Source organism: Mus musculus, chromosome 1 (assembly GCF_000001635.26).
Source record: "Mus musculus strain C57BL/6J chromosome 1, GRCm38.p6 C57BL/6J".
Taxonomy (NCBI): domain Eukaryota; kingdom Metazoa; phylum Chordata; class Mammalia; order Rodentia; family Muridae; genus Mus; species Mus musculus.
The window spans coordinates 158,261,889-158,289,049 of record NC_000067.6 but is presented as its reverse complement, the minus strand read 5'-3'; the positions used below and the strand labels follow the sequence as shown (position 1 = coordinate 158,289,049).

At 42.3% G+C, this 27,161-nt stretch overlaps 1 protein-coding gene across 4 annotated transcripts in view, besides 1 other annotated feature; it reads left to right on the top strand.

Annotated features, from left to right (window-relative positions):
* The window catches only part of Brinp2 (bone morphogenic protein/retinoic acid inducible neural-specific 2), a 111,264-nt gene that overhangs the window by 67,479 nt on the left and 16,624 nt on the right, over positions 1 to 27,161 (top strand). For all 4 annotated transcript variants that reach the window (XM_006496837.1, XM_006496836.1, XM_011238810.1 and 1 more), the window contains 2 exons: positions 21,030 to 21,220; positions 22,380 to 22,588. In XM_006496837.1, the coding sequence (XP_006496900.1) occupies positions 21,030 to 21,220; positions 22,380 to 22,588 (400 nt within the window). The remainder of the gene's footprint in view (positions 1 to 21,029; positions 21,221 to 22,379; positions 22,589 to 27,161) is intronic.
* Positions 21,004 to 23,583: an enhancer, noted in NCBI's record as "VISTA enhancer mm1369". NCBI's record gives its function as "enhancer in: hindbrain (rhombencephalon)[3/4] | midbrain (mesencephalon)[3/4] | other[3/4]" and the evidence as "EXISTENCE:transgenic organism evidence [ECO:0001131][PMID:17130149]".

Sequence of the window (27,161 nt, the reverse complement as noted above, 5' to 3'; positions counted from 1 at the left end):
GCAAGGTTATAAAGAGCACACAAGCCCTTGCAATTCAGAGGAAAGCAACTGGTATTTTCAACAAGGATTTTAGAGAGCCAGATCTGCTTGGTATTTCGCTAGATTTCATGAAATAACAAACCATGAAATAAGGGGCATAGAGGTTTTGACTGGATTGAATTTCTAGGTGAGCTCCTTTGAAGAAAGTGTTAGATTATTTGGCACAGATAGGCAAGAGGGCTTGAAAGGTAATGCTTAAGCAAGCCCTAATAGGTGGCTGGAGGCTCTCTCAATTGAGCTGGTGAGGTGGGGCTACAGACACTGAAGTAGTCCAAGAGATTAGGACTCAGACAGCCAATACCATGTGCCAACTCTGAATGCCAAGATATGTAAGACTATGCTCTTCCTTTTCCTGTTCTTATCTTTTTGCTCCCACATTGTATCTCTAGACACTGATTTCTTACAGGGTGCAATTTTATAGAGTCTCAGAGGTAGGAGCATGCCATTTTGTAACACTGGGAGTGCATTACACAAACTAAAAGCAGTTGTGTTCAAAGAAGGTAATGCCAAATGAAATTCTTCCTGGTTTTAGTTTTAAAAAACTGGACTGTCAGTACTTACCTTGTGAGAAAATAGTGAGCTGTTCTTTAAAGTTCTAGAATGCTGGTGGTTCACATGCAAATCTAGCATCATTTATACCTTATACCAAATACTTATGGAGGGTCTCTTGTCAAAAATATTCCGGGCACTATAACAGGATACAAAAGATAGTGAAATAGGGGCCTAAAATTTCTGGAGAATCCAGAGAAGTTTGAGGAACAGAGTAGACACTAGAAAACAAATTGAAACTTAGTTCCTCAAGACCCAGGAGGAAAATACAACTAAATGGATGGCCAAGAGATGGGCTTTATGGGGGCTGAGTTAGAATGTCAGGCCCATGGCCCTTTAGAACACAATGACTCTTACCCCAAGTAATCCCATATCTCCTAGGGCAGTATCCGGGTTGAGTTAATCCTGCAAGGTTGGAGAGAAATGTCAAAATTAAAATGTGCAAAAAAAATGAAGAGAGACTTGAGGAGATAGCTCTGTGGTAAGTGCTTGCTACACAAGCATGGAGACCTCCTGACTTTGAATCCCCAGAACACAGGCAAAGCTGTGCTCAGGGAGTGTTTCTGTCATCCCAAAGCTTCCACATCAAAATGGGAGTCAGAGACAGAAGAATGCTCAGCAGCTAGCCTGAGGTTGTGAGCCAGCTAGCCTGGGGTATATAATGGTGAACAGCAAGAGACCCTGCCTCAAACAAGGTAAAGGTCAAGCACTGGTACCCAAGGTTGTCATCTGAACCCCACACTCAAGCCTAGCATTTATGTGCCTGCTCTCTGATACACATGGTGAAAGCAAGCAAGCAAGCAAGCAAGCAAGCAAGCAAGCAAGCAAGCAAGCAAGCAAGCGGGAAGGAAGAAAGGAAGGGAAGGAGGGAGGGAGGGAGGGAGGAAGGAAGGAAGGAAGGAAGGAAGGAAGGAAGGAAGGAAGGAAGGAAGGAAGGAAGGAAGGAAGGAAGGAAGGAAGGGAAAGGAGGGAGGGAGGGAGGAAGGAAGGAAGGGAGGAGTAAAGGGAGCCTCCAGGGTGGCCAAGGAAGGGGAGCAAGATCAGTTATGTTTTCAGACAAGATTTAGTACAGAGATCTTGAGTCAGTCAGGCAGGGAAAAAGAGGATTAATTCTTGCTTCAAGAAATAATTAATTTTATTCATGAATGAATTGCTCCTTACAGATACTCTAGAGCAAGCAGACAGGGACACTGGCTGGGCACGTGTTCTTCTCTTTTTCATCTCTTCAAGAGATGAGCTTTTTCTAGGTCAGGAATTCTCTCTCTCTCTCTCTCTCTCTCTCTCTCTCTCTCTCTCTCTCTCTCTCTCTCTCTCTCTCCCCACCCCCTTCATTCAGCTTCTGCTGCATATCTCCCACTACAGAGCTCCCCGCATCTCCCACAAGAAAATTATTTCAGTACACAGAGCTTGGAACAGCGAGTGGCCCACAACAAGGCCTGTGCACATTGGGTACTGATTTAGTGAGTGTCTAAGTGAGTGCTAGGTGACAGTCCAGGTACAGGGAGGTCAGCCCTCCAGGAAGATCAATAAAGGAGAGTCATTCATTTGGTGTGTGTGGCAGAGGTCTGGGGTGCATTAAAAATCCCTGTGAGAGGGGTTTGACTCCCATGGCGGTTACTTATGTCTCTCTGCAGGATCAGAGACGTCTGTGTGTACTACAAGATAGTGAGGGTAAGTTTGCAGATCAAGGTTTAGACACCAGTGTAAGTTATGGATTCTAATCCTACTACCTCATCCATGCCCCAAGCTAAAAACAACTGGACTCTACTTATTCTGCTGACTGGGTGACTCAATCTTAAGTGAAATAGAGAGAGCCCCAGTGGGTGATGTACACAGGAGGGCAAGTGAATGGACTGTGAGGAAGAGGAGAAGACCAGAAGCATGAGTGTCCCCAAAACAAGAGGCTTTGTTGAGCAGAGATGTCACTGCATAGAACAAAAAGTACTCTTAATCACTAGGCTGTCTCTCTAGCTTAGCACTTTTTAAAAAAACATAGACAAAGAAAGCTTAGAATTCTCTCTGCACTAATATTAATGATACTAATAGGAGCTAATATAATATAAACAGTCAACATTTGTATGTCTATATGCTTGAAGCACACACGTGTGTGCACACATTGTGTGGGGTCTTACAGACTCTTGCTACGTTGCACAGTGACCAGTTATTAAGCACCATCTCTTGCTTTCTACCTATCCCCTTGAGACACACTCTTTCCTTACTGGATCTGGATATGGCCATTGGGAGGGAGCTATGGTGGTAGCTATTAACCCTCAACAATCCTCCTGTCTCAACATTACCTTCCAGCTCTGGAGTTACAGTCACATGTAGCTACACCTGACTTTCTCTGTGCTGAAACAAGAACTCAGGTCCTCACGCTGTGCAGTAGACACTCCTACCTACCAAGCCATCCCCCAACCCCAACATGCAACATAATACATTAATTAATTTTTTATTTTTCTAAAATATTTACTTTTATTTATTTTATGTATGAATGCTCTATCTGCATGTATACCTGTGTGCCAGAAGAGAGCATCAGACCTCATTATAGATGATTGTGAACCACCATGTAGTTGCTGGGAATTGAACTCAGGACCTCTGGAAGAGCAGCCAGTGCTCTTAACCACTGAGCCATCTCTCTAGCCCCTGATCAAAGTTTTTCTAATAAGAGTTCCATGAGGGCATGCTCTTTGTCCATCTGCATAGTGGGTCAAGATCTTGAATGCTAAAGTCTGTCCCATAAGCAGGAGAAAGATCAGTGCTCAGTCCCCAACATAGGAGGCCTGACTATTCAATGATTAATATGTAGCTTAAAAAAATCATCAGAGCTAAGAATGTTTAATATCCCAGAGAATGGTGCCCTCCCCATTCTCTTTTCTTCTGAGCATCCCATTAGATTCTTGAGATACAGTAGACAGGCCTCAAGGGGCTGTTCTAGCTTGAGTTCCTGCAATTCTCAATTTCCACCAGAACTCCCCATCTGCACAGGACTCCGGGGAACCCTGAGCAGGAGGAGGAAACACCAGATTTTCCTGACACAGAGTAACCCACACCAAGTCCTGTGTGTGTAGGCTTTGCACAACTGGTACTTTCCCACATGGGATGCAGTGCAAATCGGATTTCTGTAAACTGGATCCTCTACTAGAGGGACATTTAATGTCATTTCCCAGACAGGATATCTTATTTCTTGCCTGGCAAAGACTTATAAAAATTCAGTGTTAAGTAAATTTGAGTAAATCCCTGGCCCGAGCTTTTAGGAGCAGGTAGACACCGATTTACAAACATACTTGTCCATTTGCAAATGCCCCATATTTCAAGGGATAACTACATAAACCTGAATGAAAATTACAATACAGCAAATGTCTTATTTGGGGAACTTTGCAAATTTGGATTTAATTTTTGTTTTGTTTTGTTTTGTTCTGTTCTGTTCTGTTTTTTCAACAAAGACAAACAAGTTTTCATGTATATGTCCCGACAGGTCTGCCTGGCCTGTCTTCCACACTACACTGTGCCGTCAGATGGGAGAGTGAAAGGTGTCTAGAGTCTGGAAGTCCTGTGCCTATTTTATAATTTGTCAGCATTGTTGTGGGAGATTAGGGCTGGCCTTGCCAAGACATGCTTAGGGAAGAAGAAGGAATCTCTCAGAGCTGACTGACCATGCCTTTCCATTTCTTATTAGATGCACCATCATTTTTTCACCCTATTCCTACCAGCTTCTCCAAATCAGAGATATACCTCTCCCCTCCCCCTAACCTCCTACAAACCCCCAAGGATGTCTTCACGCCTGTGAGCCAGAGTGAGCACATAGTCCCATGCTCTGGGCAGGAGGCTCTGAGGGGAAGAAAATAATGTTGCCAGCACCTTCATTACAACCCCAGGGCCTGGGAGAATCCTCATTCTCCTAGTGTGTCAGGAGAGCCCGAGCTTTACCTGGGGACATGCTAGTGACGAAGAAAGGACAGGAAAGGAGGCTCTTTGGGGACTGACTGCTTCTGGATCCACAGAGGCATGTAAACACCTAATGATCCCTTGCCATGGGCTACATCATTGGTTTATTAGTTACAGAGGTAAACTTTGGCAGGGAAGCCAAGTTCTCGACTTGCCGGTTCTATGTCTATTATAAATTATGAATCTGATTAAGGGGGAATGAAGAGGCAAGGGGGATTTGAGAACCTTTCGATGTTGGCCTGGCTCATGAAAAAGCTACATGTGTGTGTGTGTGTGTGTGTGTGTGTGTGTGTGTGACTTTATAGAAAAAAAAATCTGACTTGGGCTTGCCAGGCCGGGGTTTGGTTGTTCTGCAAGCATTCAAGTCGAGCTGTTTGCATTCTGCTACTTGCGTATCACAGCCAGACCAGAAGCTTAGATCTGAGAAGCGCGGGGCTTATGAGCCTGAGATGAGGAGCCAAGAATGCAGACAGTATCTGGGTGTGCAAGGAAGTCTGATGACATGAAATGGCACATCATAAGAACCAAGGAATACTTGGATGTCTAATCAGAAGAAAACTCCAAAACCAACTAGTGCCGACAACCAGCTCTACGATCTCACAGGGGTAGTTAAAATGCCTTGGCTGGAGCAGTTCCCAGCACAGGGATTTACCAAAGCCCATTTCCATTGTACGGGAGTTTAAAAGACTATGATATCTCTCCCCTCCTCCCCTCCTTCGTTCAGCCCCTCTCTCTTCCTTCTTGTCTTCCTTTCTCCTCTATCCCTTCCCTGCCTCTTTCCTTCCTTTTCTGTCCTCTTCTCTTCCTTCTTTTATCTCTCTCAGAGAGATTCCTACTCTGTCACCCACACGGAGTAGAGCTCATTGTGCAGTCAACGCTGAAACTCAACTCATAGTAGTCCTCCTGCCTCAGCTCTGGGGTAGACTAGGAAGATCTTACTGAAACAGAAGCTGTTTTTAATCCTCATTGATTATGTTTCTGCCTTCTTTGCTCTGGGATAAGCTTAGAGTCATTCTGACTCTGCCTTCTTGCCATTACTGCTCCCCCCCCACACACACACACAGAGGTTCCTGCCTTTCTCCTCCCTCTCCTCTCTCATATTCTCTCCTAAGCTGGTCTTGTTTATTTTACCCCAACACTCCTTGTTTCATCTTTCTTCCTAAAGAAAACAAATACGATTTCTTTTGACAAGATTCTCTCCTTAAACCAATTCTGGCTCCCAGGGACTAACTTGTTTGCTAGCTTTTCAGAGTTCTTAAGAACTGTCACAGCTCAGTATCTGTTGCCCGTCTTAGAGCTTCTGACACCCAGCTTTGCTTCAGAGCATTTCTACAGTTCTGGGTGATGAGCAGCGCTGGTTGTGGCTCACTGGCACACCTCGGGATACAGGGATATTGGAAGCTGAAGCATCAGAACTGCAAGAGTTGGAAATATGTGGGGAAATGAGGAGAATCTAGATGGTTTTTACCCAAGTTAAATGCAGGGGATAGGTACTGACTTGTTTTCCAGGTTATCCAAGAATCCCATCCACCCCTAGTTGGCTGGTCCTTTACACAACTGGGCTTAATCTTGGTGTTAAAGCCATGACCAGAACAGAACTTGTCCTACTACATTCCTGGGGCCTCCTGGGGTCCTTACTGTTCTCCTTGGTAGGAGCAGCATGCCACTGCTGAAAACTGCCACCTCTGCTCTAAGCTTGTCACCATATGAATAGTAGGGCTTCAACTACAGCCTTGTGGATTTGTTACTGCCCACTTGAATGTGTGCCTTCATCTGCAATTGAACTTGTCTGTTGGTCCCAGTGACCCAAAAGATAAACCCCAAATCTATTTCCTCGTAAAATTTGTGTCTGTCAATCCTGTACTTCTACCAATAGACAATGAGTACTGAACCCAGGCCGCATAGTTTCCAGTCCCATTGCTCCAGCCCTAATGCACAGCTCCAGATCTGCCCAGATACAGGAGGCTCATTTGACAGCATTTCTTTCTGTGTCTCATCTCCTTTTCCTGCACAGCTTTTTTCATGTTGGGTTCCTGCACACCCTTCAAGCAAGACTACTTTGATTCTTGCCAGAGGGTTGGTTTTAAATCTACCAAGATTTCCCATCACCATCTTCATCTTCCTGACCTAGAACTTACGATTATGATTTTGTGTGCTTACTTATCTTTGCTTGTGAGCTCTTTGGGGGCAAATAACACATCTTACATCACCTTCTTATCTTCAGCCCCCATGTCTTTACCATAGAAAGACAAAATAAGAGGTTGAAATTATTCAGTAACTGTTGGGCTCTGTAGGACTGAACTAGATGCAGCATACAGAAGTAACTGATATATTAAGCTCTGGAATAAGCTGCCTGAATTCCAGTTGCATTTCTGATCAGTGTGTAGCATTGTATCAGTGACTTTGCATGTGTGAGCATCACTTCCTCAACAGTAAAATTGGTAGAATAATACTACTTAAATTACTTGGAGATTACTAAAAAATAAATTTGTTGTACTTCAAGACAGATTTTGTGTGTGTGTGTGTGTGTGTGTGTGTGTGTGTGTGTGTGTGTGTGTGAGAAGGAGGTAAATATGGAAAATAACAAAGCGGTAAATCTAGATAAATGTGCAAGGAAAAATGCAGAGAGGTTTATGCAGAAAGACCAAAGAGATGAGAGGTAGTCTTACTCTATCAAACTTGTTTTACTACATGAAAATCCATGCATAAATCAAATTTATCACTTAAAATCTATGTGCTACTCTCTTTCAATGTAACTCAAGTTAATCTTTTGATTTTATAGTTATTGGACAGTTTAAAATAAATCCTTAATGGTGATAGCGCTTTCACTGTGAAGACCTTCCCCACCCAAGAACCAACAGCCTCAAGACCAATGACAATGGGAGACCATATACACAATACAAGTCACCGACAGGGAGCCTTATCCAGATTGACAATATGATCTAATGGCATTTCTCCTGATTGGAAAATCAGGCTGATATAATTCAGATAGTATCAGTCAAAGCAGGCTAACAGTTGAAATAAACAATCCCCAAAATCTTGGTGGCATGATAGTCTGCCCTTTTCTGCTCATTTCACACTACAATCTAATTTGTGGGAAGGGTGAACATAATTGCTTCAGGATTTCATTTGGGGTTGAGACTACATTGACCTAAATTATAGTGCCATTCCCTGAGGCCTGAAGTCCAGCATCTTCTAGACTCATCCTGGTAGATGAGGAAATAGAGCACAGGAAGAACGGATGAATGTCCTCTTCCCCCAGGCCTATGCTCACCTTCTATGGTCCAGAACTCAGTTACATGGCTATACATGAAGAGAACGTTGTGGGTGTGAGGGGCAGGTTGGCTTGAGCATCTGTGAGCCCGAGACAGAAAATGAAAATAGCAGAGAGAACAACTTTTCAATCTCTGCCACAAGAGGTGGAATGTAAGAACGCAAAATGCAAAGTCTTAAATTTAAGTTGAAACTGTCACCTTGACAAATATAGGGTATAGAAGCAGCCTTCCTTCGGCATGTCTTATGAAAAAGAAGCCAGGGCTGTAAAGAGATACAAGGTGCTGGGTGATCACAAATTCATTGTTACCTGATAATGCTGTGTCTTTAGATAATGACACAACAATCAAGTGAAAGAATTAAGGGAAGATAGAGAGTAGAAAGAGTAGAATTCACCACTTAGTAAGCTGTGTATCCTTGATAAACATACTTATATTCATATCTGCTAGCACAGATTTGAAATAGAACTGATATTTACTACTTAACTATTGCCCTGATTCCACATATAAAATAGAACAATATTCAGTGGGTTAAAATGGTCATTATCATAGCATGTGTGTAGATTGGCTGTAAGAGCTTGGCTTCACACTGAACATCTGCAAAGGGTCAGTGGGGTAGATCTACCTCCCAATGGTATTTATTTTAGGGACAAAGCTAAAAGAACAGAACTAGAATACCAGAAGGGTGTGGTTTTTCAAGAGAAGAGAGAGGAGCAGATGAGCGAGAGGCAACAGGCAATGGCTCTTGAGGAATTAACCAGGAATTTTCCAACAGTCACTTCTCTCTTCATTCTTTTGTCCAAAGCAAAGTAATACAACTGTGCGTATATAGGGTTGAGAAATAAGTTCTACCCTTATAATTGAATGATTCTACCTGGCCATCTATTAAGGACCTAACACAGGCAAAAATTGATGAGTCAGTCTACTACACTGATCTTTGTAAGGTCTCTGCAATGATTCTTAAATATATCAAACATCCAGTCCCATTCCTGGTGACACTGAGGCCCAGTGAGCATTGGTCCTGTCATAAGGATCATAGGTATGATGATGAAGATGATGATGCATTTAGTGTACTCTCACTTGTCCCCAATGTAATGTCTCTGTCTTGGAACTCATCAACCTGTGTTTAGAAAGAAATATGTTGATAAGGTCAGGTGTAAAAAGGAAAAGTTGGATGTGAAGGGCTAGAGATCTGGAAATTCTTATAGGAACTAAAAATAGTTGGTCAAAAAAAAAAAAAAGTACCCTGTATCGAAAAGCAAATACTTCTAAATAACAGAAGACTTCCCTCATTTCAAAAGGAGTAAGCTTTTAGAGTACTAGAAGGAACTTGAGCCTGTGGGAACCATCTTGAAGTAAAATGGCTAATGGGAAGCATAGGAAGAAGTCTACTGGGGAGAAGGAGAGCACGGACTGTTGGCTTGCTGAGTAAACAAACTCGACAGGAGATGCATAGTGGCGAGGAGGGTAATTTTCTCCATAGGTGAACAGATGAGCTTTAGAAGAGCTGATCCAGTGGCCTAGGCAAACACGGGGCTTCTGTGTCTTCAAAAACACTCACTATCCGTTTCCGTTCCTTCTGGTCTTGCAGATTCACTGTTCCTCCATTGCAAGGACTCAATTGCATTTCATGTACATTCTACAGACATGTCACTTCTGGTGCCCCCTTCAAGTCCCCAAGCTCCACAGGGACAAGTGTGACTCACCAAACAGTGATCTCTTCCTCCTCCCCTAAGCTTGACTCTCCCCTCCCCACCTCTTCCAATCAGCCTTAATTAAACTGTTTGAAAGCTGCAGCTTGATTTTAATTAGAGCAAAATTGAAAAGATTAGAATAAAATTGGCCAATCATTGTTTACGGGCCGTTGTTTGAGAACACAGCAGGCTGCTAAATTACCTCCAGGCCAGGCTTCTTGAGTTCTCCCAGACAGTAAGGACAGGGCACTAGAACATCAAGGATAAAACACCCTCACGTCTGCTCTTTGGCCTTCAAGGTCATAGGGGCTGAGAGTTTGTTTAACCCAATGATGCCAAATTGAAAAGCTGAGGGATTTGTTCCATTCACAATAGAGAACTAAGCAGAATTACCTGGGAGGTATGACAAAGGTGGGTGGTAGAACCTGAGCTTAAGCCCAGCCTTCAGTCAAAGACAGAAAATCATTAGTAGCCTGACCCAGAAGCTAGTTTAATTCAACTGCTAATCAACTGAGACTTGGGGCAAGCCACTTCTCTGTTTCCAGTCTCTTTACTTGTTACCTTGTAAAAGGATAATAGTTGAATAATAATATTCCCTTCATCTCCTCCAAGGTCCTTATTATAAATTTGCTAAACATGCCTGAAAATTGTTTGGAGTTTTTAAAAAATACTAAAAGATTTCACTATACCAATATAAGAAATTATGGTTATTATTATCATTTCTTTTTATGACTCAGATTAATCATGTCTCATTCATTATAGCAGTAGAAACTCTAATAGCCAAGAACATTATAGTAATCTGTTGTTGAGATAGAAATCTTTTGATGATGCGATATGTCTAGAAATACTGCACTCTGTATGGGAGCCAAGCCACTTATAGATCTCTAGGCCTCTAGTATATCAAGGAAGAGAATGGGAACCATCTGAGCCAAGCCTCTGAGGTGAACAACTGGAATTTCTCAATGCCTATGTTAACTTTGACCATTCCTGTGAGTTTTCTGAGTTTAAAGCTGTGGTCCTATGGAAAAAGAAAAATGAGTGCTTTTGTGAGTGTCACATCGACCCCTGGGTATGTACGACATTGGTAGAGACATGGAGCAAGAGAAGGCCTTTTGCTAGAAACTCATTAGGAAAGTCAGCAGCAATCAGTGACTCTCACTGAACTTCTTGTGTCAAACCAGCAAGCTGGCCAGACAGACATCTCTCTAAGAAAAAATGTGAGCTCAAAGAATAGTTATTTACATTTACCCACATTTAGTTGTGGTTTGAGACATATTTGGAAGGGTCATTGGTTGACAGGAAAGATGACAAGATCATCTGTGGTTTGGGTTTAAGGCTTGTCCATTGTTCCAAAGTTCTTAAATGGTTTATTTATGCTGTGTCTTTCTTCATTTTGCTAGAAAATCCAGCCATGCTATTTTTCTTATGTTCATGGTATATTCCAGAGCAACAGTTTAGACCCTTGTAAAACAGCAATCCCTTTGAGCATCAAAGTGGGGTGATGCCTCCCCAAAAGAGAGGCTACTAAAAAGAAATTAGAAGGGAATAAAATGGAAAGGAACACCAGGGCTTATTATATGAGTCCACTTGTATGGGCCATTTACAAACTGCAAGATGGTACTTGGTGCTAGGCATCCTGGACTCTGTGGCTGTCTTAAGACTTCCCCTACCTCTCAGGGAGTCCCAGCTCTATTCTGAGAACTGCTGCCTGAGTGAGCAGGTGATGATGGGTTGACTGTGCAGGAAGCCGCAGTGATTCCCAGAATCTACCTCAGGAGGAACAAATGGTTCCTAGCACACAGGGGTGCACTGACTATAGGCTAGGATGCTGCCAAGCCTGCAGGGGTACCATGGTGAATGCACACACAGAGAGCTGCAAGTTCAGAAGATTCAAAATGTGACTTTCCAGATGACGACCTTATAGTTGACCTTGGTAATGTGATGGACATGTTTTCCTAACAAAGGTGGAAAGATAACAATTCATTAGAAAACTGGTAGTAAAGAAAAATCTAGCTCTTAATATAAAGTGCCAGCACTCACAGTTTATTCTTAAACATCTATCAGATCTGTTATCTATCTATCTATCTATCCATCTATCTATCCATCTATCCATCCATCCATCCATCCATCATCTGCCTATCTTCTATTATTATCTATTACCTATCACTTCTTAATTATGTATGTATGTATGTATCTGCAATCTATCTATCTATCTATCTATCTATCTATCTATCTATCTATCTATCTACCTGTCTATATAGCCAGCATAGTCTATTTTTAAATGTCTCTCCTTTGGGACTTTACAGGTAAGAAACCTTCATAATTAATGGCTCTTCATGGGGCTGAATCAATGCTCTCAGTTTACAAGCCCAAAAAGTGGTGCTTTAGTGCAAACAGCACCTGGGTGGAAGACCCCAGCTGTGTTCTTTCTGAATCTTTCATCTTCAGATGCTGTGAGATCCTGCAGGGAGGCTCTTGCTGGCAGATTTGTTGTTGACCTTGTGATACACAGGACATGGTGCTGACCGGTAGTGACTTGGAGAGACCACTTTCTATTTACAATTTTTAAATTAGAACAACCTGTAGTCATTTAATGAGCTCAATGGCACTCCATTGAGACCCCCTTTTGGTTTCAAATGCAGAGCTGGCTCAGAGCTGACTCAGTCTAAATCCCTGCTGAAGCTTCTCTGTTGCTTGGAATTTGGCCTGCATATGATTCAACTTTCCCTAAACTCTTGTACAGCCATCGTTGTACAACTGAGAAGAGCCAGCCATGGTTTATTGACAATCTGGGCCATTAGTGTGAAGCACTTTGGGACAAAAATAATAGTGATAACTTTAGAATCTTTTTGTTTTTACTTTAAAATGTCTGAACACATAGCTGTGTATGGTATATGGTATATGGTATATGATATGACACACTGGATTTCACCCTTCTTGGATCTTATCATAGTTGTTATTGGTGATTTTATTTTCCTATTAATTGGGCATTTGGTGGCTCTTGTTCACTTATATGTAGCCCTGACTGCACTAGATGGGGGTGGAGAATACAGTGAGCGTCTATTGATGATAGGCATCTACTGGAGCACCCCTCTAAAGTGTGTATGGATGCATTTTTATCTCCACGTCCACCTTGAACAGCTCTGTTCATCCTTTGGTTCAACCCAGGAACATTTTCTGCAATATCTTCTGATGTTTGAAAGAACTTTCCTCAGGACTACAGTGCTGTTCGAAATGTTTTCTTTCTCAGACTGTTTACTGAGTAACAAACACAGTGGGAGAAGAATTTTAGGAGAAATGGCTAAATTGGAATGGAGATTTACTTGATGTCTTAATTGAAACAAAGATGATGGCTTAATTGAAGCACTGTAAGTTAATTTAATTGATATATAGAAAACATTCTTTTCTTGGGGGAAAAAGTCTTGATTATTTTATTACTGAAAAAAAAAACCCCTACTAAATGAAACATTGAAGATGAACACTTATGCTTTGACTAGCTTAGGCTGCCTTCCAGTATAGTCTTCTGAGGTTTTTTTAGATACTGTGGGGAAAAAAAAAACAGGTTAATAGGTTCTTTAAGCGCATTTTTACTACTTTCTGGCTTAGATTCCATTCTCAGATGTCCCCCAATGATCTCATATCAAGGAAGGTCCTCAACATCCGGGGAGAATTTGGCTGGAGTGGAAGTGCCTGGTTTTTGGATCCTTGGAGGCTGAACCTTTTTGTAGTTAGCACCTAGTTCTGAGCTGGTGCCTGAATTAGTCAGGATTCCATTAATATAACAAACTATCTACAGCTGGATCTGTTACAAAGCAAAGAAGCTAATGTAGTTCACAGTTCCAGAGGGCATGGTGCTGTGGGCAGTGTGCAGCTGGTAAGGACTGACTTGGATGCAGGACATGATGGACAGCATCATGGAGGACCTTAATGCAGGAGGAAGAGATCACTGAGCAGGACAAGAAGGGACAGTCAAGGGGGAGAGTAACTAGGGACATTCCTTTGCAAAACAGACTTCCCAGAAAACTATCCACATTCCCATGAGAACCATCGTAATCCTGTCAAAGTGATATTCTCTCTCTCTCTCTCTCTCTCTCTCTCTCTCTCTCTCTCTCTCTCTCTCTCTCTCTCTCTCTCTCTCTCTCTTTCTCTCTTTCTCTCCCCCTCTCTTTCTCTAGTAACCATCAAGTTTCCTCCCTCCCCCCCACCAAAAAAAAAAAGCCTATAGAGCCAAAACACATCTGAGACAGCAACAGGTCACTGGATGCCAGGAGCAGATTTGGCTTTTTTGCATTTTTTTTTTCTGTTTGTAACTGTGGTCCCTAGATATGAGCTCTTTAGCCAGTGAGCTTCTCTTGTGAAATGCTTCACAGTAAGTCCCTATTCTTATGCATCATTTCTCCTGCAAACCTTTCCCTCCCCCAGCTTTACAACCATTCCTTTGCTTTTCAGGCAGAGATACTATATCACAGTGGTCACACTATGTCCCTTCAAAACAACGAATGTTTCAACTCTGGTTCTGCCACTTATTGAATGTTACCAGCTGGGTAAATTAAAGTATTCTGCCTTCATTTCATTGTCCACATGATGAAGATAGTTATGGTTTCCCCCTTATAGGGATATTTTATAGATAACTCTTTTAAGAACCTGAGAATGTCTAGCACATGGTAAGAATTCATCATGTATTAGCCATAGTTTTCTATTGTTTGCTCATAAAATGCTTTCTAAGACAGTGTCATTCGCTCTTCTAGGTCATGTGTTACTCTGTGTTATGATTTCCTGAGTACCCATGATACGTGGACTCAGGTCTGTGAGTCCTGATTTCCTTCTTAATCTTAATTTCTTCTACAAATGAGCATAAGGAAACTACTTTTATCCAACATCAACAAAAAAGGTTTCACCATAATATAAATAGTATACTGTATGCAATATATAGTAAATTCATGTTTTGTTTAGATAAAGAAAGAAATGAAATATTCTGAGTAATGACACTATTTTTGTTAGAAGATAGCTAACTTTCTGAAGAGATTCCAGTCTGAGTATGTACTTCAGACATAGAGGAAAACAGAATTGTAGAAAAGTAATGGAGTGTTGACCTCCACCACCATCTGAGATTTAAGCAGGCCTCCCTCTGATTGTGGGACTCCATCCACCTTACTCCCTTAACCTTTCTAGGTGCCAGTTCCTGCCCCTGTCACTGTCAACCCTGTCACTGTCACCCCGAGGAAGGTCACTGTGCTTTCTTTTTGCACAGGTTCTGCTACCAACTGGTTATATTCTTTTAGGCAACCATGGCATCTCCCTTTTGTGGTTTTCACAGCTAAGGTTCATGCTGGAACCTGAGTCTGCTACAAATGAATTGCAAATATGTCAAAGGCTTCCAAACAAAGGAGCAAGTACTAAGGTGTCAAGACTTGTTTGTAGAATTATCCTTCTATGAGCAGCCGCTTTGAGACTCTAAAGAGTCTTCTCTCCCCTCACTTCCTTCCTTCCTTCCTTCCTTCCTTCCTCCCTTCCTCCTTACCTCTCTCCCTTCCTCCTTCCTTTCCTTATTCTATCTCCCTTTCCTTCCCCTCTACTTTTTCCACCTTTTTGATACACAATTTGATTCTATCTTAGCCTGGTCTGGAATCCATGGCAATCCTCCTGCCTCAATTATATAATCTCATATTATAATAATATCATAATCTGGGGAAGTTTGTCAGGCAGTACTCAAATTTCTCCACTTCTAACAGCATCAGTTCCTCTCTAGTTGTGTGATGTTAGGCAATTGCTTGCCTTTTTGAGCTTCAGTTTCCTCGTTGAAGTCAACTATTCTGTAGCTATTGACCGGCGTTAAACAGATTTTCCAAGGCTGATGTCAAACTGAGCAAAAGTGCATAACTTAAAGCCTGTGGCTTCTTCGGTCAGTCTTCGACATCAGGAATGGTAGAAATTAGGAGACTCACTGTAGAGGAATGGAAATATTGATCATTGACACCTGAGTGTTAAACGTAACAGTATCAATTGACAGATTTTTTTATGCACTAGTCTTTGAATGTGGACAGTGGACAGCCACGAGATGTTGTCTATGTCTACTGCAGATGGTATCTGAGGACCCAGATAGTATAAAAAGGAAAAGCAAAAGAATATGCTGGCAGTGTTTACTATTATTTTGAGGCAGGGTCTAGCTATGTAATCCTGATTGGCCTGGAACTCACAACATAGACCATGCTGGCTTCGTATTTGTAGCAAGCTTCCTGCCTGTGCCTCCTGAGTACAGAGATTATAGATGTACACCATCACACCTGTCTGATTTATATTTTTGAAATGCACTAAATTACGCACCTATATTTTTATTAATAAAATTTAACTTCCTGACACACACACACACACACATTTAAAATGATTTATTTCATGTCAGATCAATCCCTAATTGGTTGTTGTTCCTACATTATTCTCCTATAACTATTTTTTAATCAATTTCCCATTAATTTGAAAACTAGTGGATTGGGAAGGCTATGATATTAAAGGGCATGGAAAATGTCTCCTTTGATTACTCAACACAATGGTGTTGAATATCTATTATTGTTCTGTTGTGAGAATGGCTAATATGATTCTAATGTTGGCGATAGCTAATAGCAGGGAAGAAATGCAGGAAATGCTACCTGGTAGACTTTATGTTCTAATGGGAGAGGAAGGAAGGGAAAATAGATGGTATCACATGGTAATGAGTCAGAGGGCATCAATAAGAAAGGGGGGGGGGGCTCTGGATTAGATAGTCAGGGAAGAGATAGGCTTGGGCCATTTTAAGAAATCATGGAAGATGGAAGAATGTCTCCTCTCCACCCTTGAATCTAGGAAGATAACATAATAAAAACTAGTAGTTAATGAAGTCAGCACGCAGCTTTTCCCAAGGCAGAGAGCGGGGATTGATGACCCTAAGGATTTTCTTTTGATTATGTTTTGTTTCTGTTTTTAGTAATCTGATTTTATGATTCATCAGTGCAATTTTCCTCTAGCCAAAGAGAGGATACTGGTTCCCATCCAGCTATCCACAAATGAGATCAGGCAACTGTTCTTCACCCTGCAGTGGGATTTGGGATAGCTAATGCTTTTGACAAATACCCCGCGCTTTAATTAAAGTTTAGCATTTCCTGCACAAAAGAAATAACTGATGATATATTATTACTAACTTGCCTAGTTCGATAAATAAAGCCACACCGAGGAAAATTTGAAAGACTGAGTTGAAACCATGAATTATTAGTCACCATTTCCCTTTGTTCCCCTGGTGATGCTTGACATAGGCTCCTCCTTTCTATTTGAGCCTCGAGCTCAGATGAGGGGGTGGGGCGCCACTTCTATAGGCTCAGACTGCACATGGATTTCCATGTACTTATTTTTACCTATTTTATTTTCTGCGGCTCCACCATTAGTATTCCTTGGCTTTGACGGGAAGATCAGACCAAGATTATGCACTTTTCCAATGAGCAGGATTGGAGTAAGTGAGAGATCCGTGGAGACTTTACATCTTATGCTTCCCAAGACAGGAGGTGTAATATGGGAGTGTAATATGGGGGGAGGGCGAAAAACTCATTTCCTACAATTATTTAGATTTCAGCTCAAGACAAAGATTTCACCTGGAACTTTTTCTTCTTTGAGATCCAAATGCATTTTTGAGGAGCAAATCATGGAAAGTGAACCCCTGGATGTGTTTATAAAGAACCCCAGACATCTTCTGAAACAGGGTACTTAAGACGCATGTGGTTTGCTGGGTTCCTTTCAGGACCCATGTGACATTTGCAATGAAAGTGGGGGAGAAAAAAAAGTAGCAAATAAAACTGATATTTTTTAAAATATTTTTTTATTAAGTATTTTCCTCAATTACATTTCCAATGCTATCCCAAAAGTCCCCCACACCCCACCCACTCCCCTACCCACCCATTCCCACTTTTTGGCCCTGGCGTTCCCCTGTACTGGGGCATATAAAGTTTGTGTGTTCAATGGGCCTCTCTTTCCAGTGATGGCTGACTAGGCCATCTTTTGATACATATGCAGCTAGAGTCAAGAGCTCCGGGGTACTGGTTAGTTCATAATGTTGTTGCACCTACAGGGTTGCAGATCTCTTTAGCTCCTTGGATACTTTCTCTAGCTCCTCCATTGGGGGCCCTGTGCTCCATCCAATAGCTCACTGTGAGCATCCACTTCTGTGTTTGCTAGGCCCCGGCCTACTCTCACAAGAGACAGCTATATCAGGGTCCTTTCAGCAAATGCTTGCTAGTGTACGCAATGGTGTCATCGTTTGGAGGCTAATTATGGAATGGATCCCTGGATATGGCAGTCTCGAGATGGTCCATCCTTTTGTCTCAGCTCCAAACTGTGTCTCTGTAACTCCTTCCATGGGTGATTTTTTCCAATTCTAAGAAGGGGCAAAGTGTCCACACTTTGGTCTTCGTTCTTTTTCAGTTTCATGTGTTTTGCAAATTGTATCTTATATCTCGGGTATACTAAGTTTCTGGGCTAATTAGCAAAGTATTCAAAGTTTAAATATATTATATTAAACCACTATATTAAACCACTGGTTAACTCTGAGTCCTCATGATCGAATGGTTTTACTGCTTCCTGGGCAGGTCTCAATACAGTTAAGGTTAACATCTACCAATTAAAATTGACTATAATAGGGCCAAGAGAGATAGCTCGGTGGTTTACAGTGATGGCTAATCTTATAGAGTACTTGAGTTCACATACATGGTGGCTCACAAACATCTGTAAGTGACTTCAGCTCCAAAGCTTTGGATACCCTCTTCTGACCTCTTTGTGCACATTTGTACACGCAGGCAAAACACTCATATCCATAAAACAAAATAAATGAACCCAAAAATTAAAAAAAAAAGTTTCTCGGCTAATATTCACTTATCAGTGAGTACATATCATTTGAGTTCTTTTGTGATTGTGTTACCTCACTCAGGATGATGCCCTCCAGGTCCAACCATTTGCCTGGGAATTTCATAAATTCATTCCTTTTAATAGCTGAGTAGTACTCCATTGTGTAAATGTACCACATTTTTTTGTATCCATTCCTCTGTTGAGGGGCATCTGGGTTCTTTCCAGCTTTTGGCTATTATAAATAAGGCTGCTATGAACATAGTGGAGCATGTGTCCTTCTTATCGGTTGGGACATCTTCTGGATATATGCCCAGGAGAGGTATTGTGGGATCCTCCGGTAGTACCATGTCCAATTTTCTGAGGAATCACCAGACTGATTTCCAGAGTGGTTGTACAAGCTTACAATCCCACAAACAATGGAGGAGTGTTCCTCTTTCTCCACATCCTTGCCAGCATCTGCTGTCACCTGAATTTTTGATCTTAGCCATTCTGACCGGTGTAAGATGGAATCTCAGGGTTGTTTTGATTTGCATTTCCCTGATGATTAAGGATGCTGAACATTTTTTCAGGTGCTTCTCAACCATTTGGTATTCCTCAGGTAAGAATTCTTTGTTTAGCTCCGAGCCCCATTTTTTAATGGGGTTATTTGATTTTCTGGAGTCCACCTTCTTGAGTTCTTTATAAATATTGGATATTAGTCCCCTATCTGATTTAGGATAGGTAAAGATCCTTTCCCAATCTGTTGGTGGCCTTTTTGTCTTATTGACGGTGTCTTTTGCCTTGCAGAAGCTTTGCAGTTTCATGAGGTCCCATTTATCGATTCTCGATCTTACAGCACAAGCCATTGCTGTTCTATTCAGGAATTTTTCCCCTGTGCCCATATCTTCAAGGCTTTTCCCCACTTTCTCCTCTATAAGTTTCAGTGTCTCTGGTTTTATGTGGAGTTCCTTGATCCACTTAGATTTGACCTTAGTACAAGGAGATAGGAATGGATCAATTCTCATTCTTCTACATGATAACCACCAGTTGTGCCAGCACCATTTTAAAACTGATACATTATTTGAAAGGAAAATACTCACCCCAAATGAGTCTGGTGGTAGTCATGTGCTGGTCATCATTATAGAAGTGAACTGAACACACACACACACATACACACACACACACACACACACACACACACACACACACACATAGAATATGCCAGCTTCATTTAAGAATGTCCTGACGCAGTACAATTTACTATCAGCATTAAATATTGACCTTGTATGCATGGCTCTTCACTGTTCCATGTGATGGGTTAGGAAATGCACACAGGACATGTCTGCAGCTCCTAAAGAACTCTGGTGATCTCAAGGGAAAGTCCAGATGTGCCTGGGGTGCAAGCTGAGCAAGCAACCTTTCTCCTAGAACTCTTTGTCTTGAAAACAAAAGTAGCAGACAGCCTAGAATTATTTAGAGTTAAGTTTTTGGCAGACATTTTCTCAAAAATAAAATAAAATAAAATAAAAGCAAGCTTCTAAGGAAAATTGATGGTATTTATTAACCAAAATAAAATTTCAGTTATCATATGAAAATGCAAATCCTAGAAAAGTTCTATTCATTATCATGAGCTGGTCAGCTTCCTGGTATTTAAAGGTATTTCTGATGTAGTTAGTGGTGTTTTTGTAACTATGTAATAAGAGCTAGGTTGTTAAAGAGCTGTGTATTTCAGGAAGCAGATATGTCCAGGATGTCCAGTGTGTCTTGTTACTCGAACATGGAGGATCTAAAGATCCGTTTCAATGAAAATCTTTGGATTTTAAGCAATCTTTAAGAATTAGCCATTTCTTTGGTTTAGTGTGGTCCCAAGCTTAAGAGTCCACAGTTATGATAACAAACTGAATGTTGACCAAATATGAGAATAAAACTGTTCTGTCAAATAGATATGAAAGGTTTACAAAACCACAAAGCAATATGCTCTCCTTGTCAAATTTGTTCTGTTTCAGTACATATAGTTATTGCCATAAAATGCATTGATTTTGCTATATGTAATGGGCTTATTACTGTTAACTTCAAATGCAGTATTGGATAGATAACTTTAATCTTCTCAATTTTAGTTTCTGATGTGCCATCAATCGATATGAGCTAAATAAACAAGAATAGGGAATGTAATTATCTCCAAGGATATGAGGGGATCTGAGCCCCACAAGTTAAAACACTGTTCTTTCTAGAGCAGCCTTCCAGTTTCTAGCAGTGAACAGCAACTGAAGCAAAGATGGAAGATGTAACCCACCAGCTGTAGGACAGCTCTGATTGGTCAGTTCTCTGCAAACCACTGTCAAATGCCAAACATGCGCTTTTTCTGTTTCTCTGTGAGGCAGGGCAACTGCCTTGGGAAGATGCTGAGCCACCACTGTCCAGTAAGAAAGCTGTGTGGGAGAAACTCGGGTGGAGGGCACCTTCTCAGTCCAGAAAAGATCAGCCAGAGGAGGAGCCTCTTCTACTGGGTTCTCCACCCCGTGGGAAGGGCACTGTGGAGAGGAGGCCTCAGACGGGGGTGTGTGTTTGTGTGTGTGTGTGTGTGTGTGTGTGTGTGTGTGTGTGTGTGTGCGTGTGGCTTATTTCAGACTTCACACTTCTGGTTCTGAAATACAATGGGTTTTTCCTCACCCCTTGACTTTCCCTGCAGGGAGTTTGCCCGATGGAAAGTGAACAACTTGGCCCTAGAAAGGAGAGATTTCTTCAGTTTGCCCCTGCCTCTCGCCCCAGAGTTTGTCCGCAATATCCGCCTCCTTGGAAGGAGACCCAATCTGCAACAGGTTACTGAAAACCTCATCAAAAAGTACGGCACTCATTTCTTACTTTCTGCTACTCTTGGAGGTAAGCAGTATCCTCAGCCCCAAACTGGTTGTTCCATTGTTGAAAATAGCTTTTATGATCTGTTGAGTATCGTTCTATTTCCCTGCATCTTTTTTCTTTCTTGACTTATTTTTGCCTGAGAAATATTTTCTTTCTGGTGCACTGGAGAACAGTGTATTCTCTCGGTACCTAAATCTACCCTAGAACATTTCTATTCTCATCCAGAGGGGAGGGAGTTGCGGGGTAAGGAAGTTAGGGGTGGGGAGGGGAGACAGGGACAGGGAACACACACACACACACACACACACACACACACACACACACACACGGGTTTCTACTAACCATATACCAGCAGGGGGCGCTCCTACTTTTGTTTTGACTAGCCATCTAGCCCATGGACTTCACTTGTTAATTCTTGACTGTGGCTAAAAAAATGTCAGCTGTGTAGGCTCAGAAATAGATAGATGTTCATTGAGTTACTGACCCCTCCTTCCTCACTGTGACGATTGGTAACCAGCCAAACCACAATTCCAACAACTTGGGTGAATCTCCCTCTAATAGAATGGCGGTGGGGACTGGTCTGTGCAAAATGGAGCACGGCCTCTGGACTGGATCACAAGACAGGATCACAGATCACAAGAGTTCTTGCAGCTATGGGAAGAAAGAAAGAAGGGTTTATCATAACATTTAGTTAAGTGTGCTGTAGACAAAGCACAGCTCCCCCGGGGTTGAGGCCAGCTGCCGGCATGTGGCAGGTGGTGAGCATTTGATGGGGAGAGAACAGAAATATAGCCTCAAAGCTTTCGCCCTTTCCCTGGAAGCTGTAATAGCCATGTGGCTTCTTATAAACAACTTGAGAGGGGAGAATTGTGTCTCCCCCTTGGAGGCAGATTGCCTGCCATGGAGATCAATAGAGGATGTTAAATGGAGACACTGCTGAGGGGTAAGCTTTGGGAGGCTTTAAGAGCTAAGAAAGGAGGGCCTCCCAGGCAGGGAGGCCTGTGACCCTGTACACCCTCTGAGAAGAGAGCTCTCAGAATGGAAAGGATGGGGAAGAGGCCCCCAGCAGGGGCAAGGCTCTCTCTTAACTCTGTCTGCCTTGCCCAAGGGCTACAGGTTCATAATGGCAGAGGATCCTGGGGCTGACAACTTCACTAATGAGCTCATGTTTTTGTTATAGGAGAAGAGTCTCTGACCATTTTTGTGGACAAGAGGAAACTAAGCAGAAAGTCAGAAACAACAGGAGGTATCCCTGTAGTTGGGGGCACTGGGAACAGCTCCGCTGTGTCTCTGGAAACCCTGCACCAGCTGGCTGCCTCCTACTTCATTGACAGAGAGAGCACACTGCGCAGACTTCACCATATCCAAATAGCCACAGGGGCCATAAAGGTAACAGCCTGCCAGCACCGGGCAGGGAAGCCAGAGCCTTAGCTGGCTTCAGGTTAGCCAGGCTGTAGGAGCAAAGAGAAACAGTAACTTTCTGGTGGCATCTGAGCCAGTCCTTAGAAGTGGTTGGCTTACCCATTCTCTGAAGGAAGGTCCAGCAGACAGATTTACTCTTGTCAAAGATGTGACTGTATTCTAGTAGAGGTTGAACACTGAAGCAACCCCCACTGTAAGGGCCATTTAAAAGCATGGTATACATTTTCTAGGGTGGGAGAAGGGGCCCTTTAATGTTAGTTAGATTGGTCAGGAAGGGCAATTCAAGGTTTACCCTGTGAGGTTGAGGCCTGAAAGATGAGAAGCCTGGTTGTATAAAACTGAGGAAGAGTGTTTTGATTAAACAAACAAACAATTCTAAGTGCTAAGGCCCCAAGTCAGCAAGCAGCTTAATGTCCATTGAAGCACAGAGAGCAGTACTATGAGGGCAGAGAGCTAAACAGAAAGACATTACACAAGATGAGGTTCTGAAGGAGGCTGGACTGGATGGCATGGCCACAGAAAGGAATTTTAACACCAGACAAGGTACAAGTTTTAGCAGGAGCATGACAGAGCCTTGGGATATCATGCATATCTTTAAGGGATCCATAGTTATTGTGACTTTAAAATCTATACTTTCTACCCACGCCAACACCTGCTCTAATTAACCTGTAGGGTATTTCTACTAAGGGTCTATAGTTAACGGATGACTGAAAACCCTTTTGGGAATGCTGGGGTTTTTAAATTCTAAGTATAAAATCAAGGTGGTCTGTAGCCATCAAAATTAGGCTCTGCTTTTGTATCGTCTGAAAGAGCAAGGGGATTTTGTTCACTTACCCACTGGTTAACTCAATAACTATTTTGTGAGTGCTTAGCACATATCAGATACTATTATAGATACCTAGAACACAACATGAAAATCTCTATATCCAAAAAGCCTGTGTTCAAATCATGGGCCTGCAAGTAAATCCAGAGACTTAGTGACTTAGAGGTAACTGACATCCTGCAGAGGGTCAGGTTTAGTGACATGAAGGGGACAGATGATGGAGTGGAATGAATCTAAGATAAGAATCAAAGTGAGGAACTGCTTGTGAATAGGAACTCCGTTTGCACTGTAGAGGAAATCAGAAGAATGGGTCCTTATGGGAGAGTGGTGGGATCCACACGGTGTTTTTTATCTTCATGATGAGAGATAGTCTAGCTTAGCCATATATTAGTAGAATAATGTGGTAGAAAGTGATGACGTGATGAAACAGGAGAGAGAGAAGGTAATCGAGGGGCATGGTCATTAAGTGAGCGTGTTGGCATTTTATATAAGAATGAAGAGATGGGCCTTACAGACAAGCACTCCATTCTTTGTGTCAGGAACAATGTAGAATGTGTAAGGATACCTGTTGAAGGATGGTATCATGTGGTGGTGGGAAGATGTGTTTCTCTTCTCTGTTTGGTTCTGGTTTCTCAGCTAAATAAGAAGCAAAGGCCTTGACTAAAGGGAATAAGAAAGTGTTGTGGTAAAATCTCTGGCATGGTCTCTTCAGAGCTGAGATGGAAGAGAGTCACTTGAGTGAATATACATAGTGGGTTTGGGGGCAGCTCTAGGGGCCCCTGTGATACTCATGGCCATCAATGCAGCATACGATGAGCCACTGGAGTTGGGTGAGTTTTATCAGCTCTGTTCATGGTTCCACATACCAGCAGGCATGCACTAGATGGAAAGTTGGGTTTTCCTAAGATGCATACAGGGACAAAGAGAAAGAAAAAGGCAAATGTATTAAGATTATATACCAAGGAAGGCATTGCAGATTCAGAACTCTAAGTCTGTCATTGAGAGAAAGGGGTTAAAGGTGAGAAAAAGTAGGTCAAGTCCAAAGACTGAAAGAGTAAGTCTGATGAGTATTTCTCAACCTCCCTAACTCCACAACCCTTTAATACAGTTCTTCATGTTGTGGGGACCCCCAACCATAAAATTATTTTCACCAATACTTCATAACTGTAATTTTGCTATTGCTATGGATTGTTATGTAAATATATGGTATGCAGGACATCTGATACACAATCCCTGTTGAAAGTCTTTATATATATATATATATATATATTATGTATTTTCCTCAATTACATTTCCAATGCTATCCCAAAAGTCCCCCACACCCTCCCCCACCACTCCCCTACCCACCCATTCCCATTTTTTGGCCCTGGCATTCCCCTGTACTGGGGCATATAAAGTTTGCCTGTCCAATGGGCCTCTGAGTCTTTCAAGCCCCAGGTTGAAAACTTATGTGTGAAAAGACTGGAGGAAGTATGGTGTGACGATTTTTACTTCAGTTAGAGAGGAATGAAGTTGCCAATGAAGTCTAGGACATAGCTTGGGTGTGGCGACTAAGATGACATTACAACTCTGAGGGGGCAAGGTAAGGCAGACAAGTATGGAGGAAGAACAAAGGTTAAAGGACCACATGGATGGATGCAGAAGTCAGTGGGCATGGTACAGGCTGTGGGTGGTAAGTTCTACTGTAAATCCTCACTGAGTCAAGAAGAAAACCAATGGCAAGGGGGCATGGTGGGCTACATGGCTTCCAGGAGCCAGAGATGGGCAGACAATAATGAAGAGCTGCCATGGGCAACCTGCTTCATTTCCTTTCTCAGGAGTATGAGATAGGAAAGAGAACAGCCACCACTAGAGAAGGCTGTAGGGGTAACCACATGCCTAGGGAAGCGAGGCTGTCCTTAGATCAAAACAGGTGAAGTGGATGCTTAAGAAGAGCATGAGGTTATAGAGATATTGCTGAGGACTAGCCGTGACATACAGGGAGCGTGGTGGAAATGAACTGAAGAGAAGGTAGTGGATTACAGGGGTCTAATGTCTGCAGGGAGCATGTAGGAGAAGAGGATCGGTTTCCATTAACAGAATGAAAAGGTTCATTTATGAAACTGGTATCTAATGCAACTCTCGATGATAAAAAGGGACTCTAAGTAGCCTGGAGAGAGTTTTACCAAGATATTAGAACTTTGTAGGATCTTGCCTCATCCTTCAGTCTTTTATGAGCTGTGTCACAATGGGAGAAGAAGCACAAAATTCTTGCCACAAAATGAGAGGAAGACATTTTATCAACAATTCAAAGATCTCATTACCTTTTAGTAGCCCATTGCCCTCATACCCTCCCCTTGGTTCATTGATCCAGCACTATCATTACTCCCTGCCCCTGAATTCCCTTCATACCCATTCTGGTCCCCTGGTCCAAGTCCTTCTCAGTTCATACCTGATTTTCTTTCCTAATGCTTTTCTATTCTCCTCCCTCAGCTCGTCACCATACACTGTTGCTATGAGCATGAGTACACACTGGCATATCCCCTGGTTCCCCTGACTACACAGAGTAAACCCATGTACCTGAGTGGCGTGCTTGTGCAGTGCAACAGAAAGAAAGCAGGCTCCACTGTAAGAGTTCAAGTCCCACCCCTGCATGGGGGTTGGGCTTTAAACAAGTCATCAAACTTCACTGGACTTCATTTCCCTCTCTGTAAAATTATTAAGTCATCAGAAGAGTTTCAACCTTGAAGAAATTCTGTGATATTTAATAAAAAATAAATAAATGTACAGATTGCCCAGAGAATAACACAGTTGGAGCTTGAAAGGGTTGATTGTTCTTTTTTTTTTTTTTTTTTTTTTTGAGACAGGGTTTCTCTGTATAGCCTTGCCTGTCTTGGAACTCACTCTGTAGACCAGGCTGGCCTTGAACTCAGAAATCCACCAGCCTCTGCCTCCCGAGTGTTGGGGTTAAAGGTGTGTGCCACCACCACCCAGCTGGTTGATTGTTCTTAACAAAACAAAGTCCCTGATAATTTGCCCCTGCTGTCTTTCTAGTTCCATCTCTAAAGAATCCTCTTTCTGCCCATCCACGTTTTACCCTCCATCCACATGTGTAACCCAGGTATATCCAAATACCAGATGCTTTTAAGACACATCTCACTTCCTGACACTTGCTTTCTGTTCCCAATGCCTGTCTGTTGACCTAACTGGCTCTTCCTTCTCTTCTTTGCTTAGAAAAGTGACTCTTGTGAATTTCTTCCTGACTCTTAACATAGTTAAATGTTCCTTCTCAATGTTCCAAGCATATTCTGCCACTAATAAGCTTCTCATTTGAACTATAGTTGCTAGCTAACATGATTATTTAAACAGAACACTAAAAGATGCTTGTAGGAGAAGCCGTGTCTCACTCAGCTTTCCTTCCCTAGAAGAGTACAGAGCTTGTCACTTTGTGGGTAGTGAGTAGACAAGCCATTGTCAAATGATGGATTGAAGGAAAGAAAGGAGAAAGATAGGGAGAAGCAGGGAAGGAGGGAAGGAAGGAAGGAAGGAAAGAAGGAAGGAAGGAAGGAAGGCAGGAAGGAAGGAAGGAAGGAAGGAAGGAAGGAAGGAAGGAAGGAAGGAAGGAAGGCAGGAAGGAAGGAAGGAAGGAAGGAAGGAAGGAAGGAAGGAAGGAAGGAAGGCAGGCAGGCAGGCAGGCAGGCAGGCAGGCAGGCAGGCAGGCAGGCAGGCAGGCAGGCA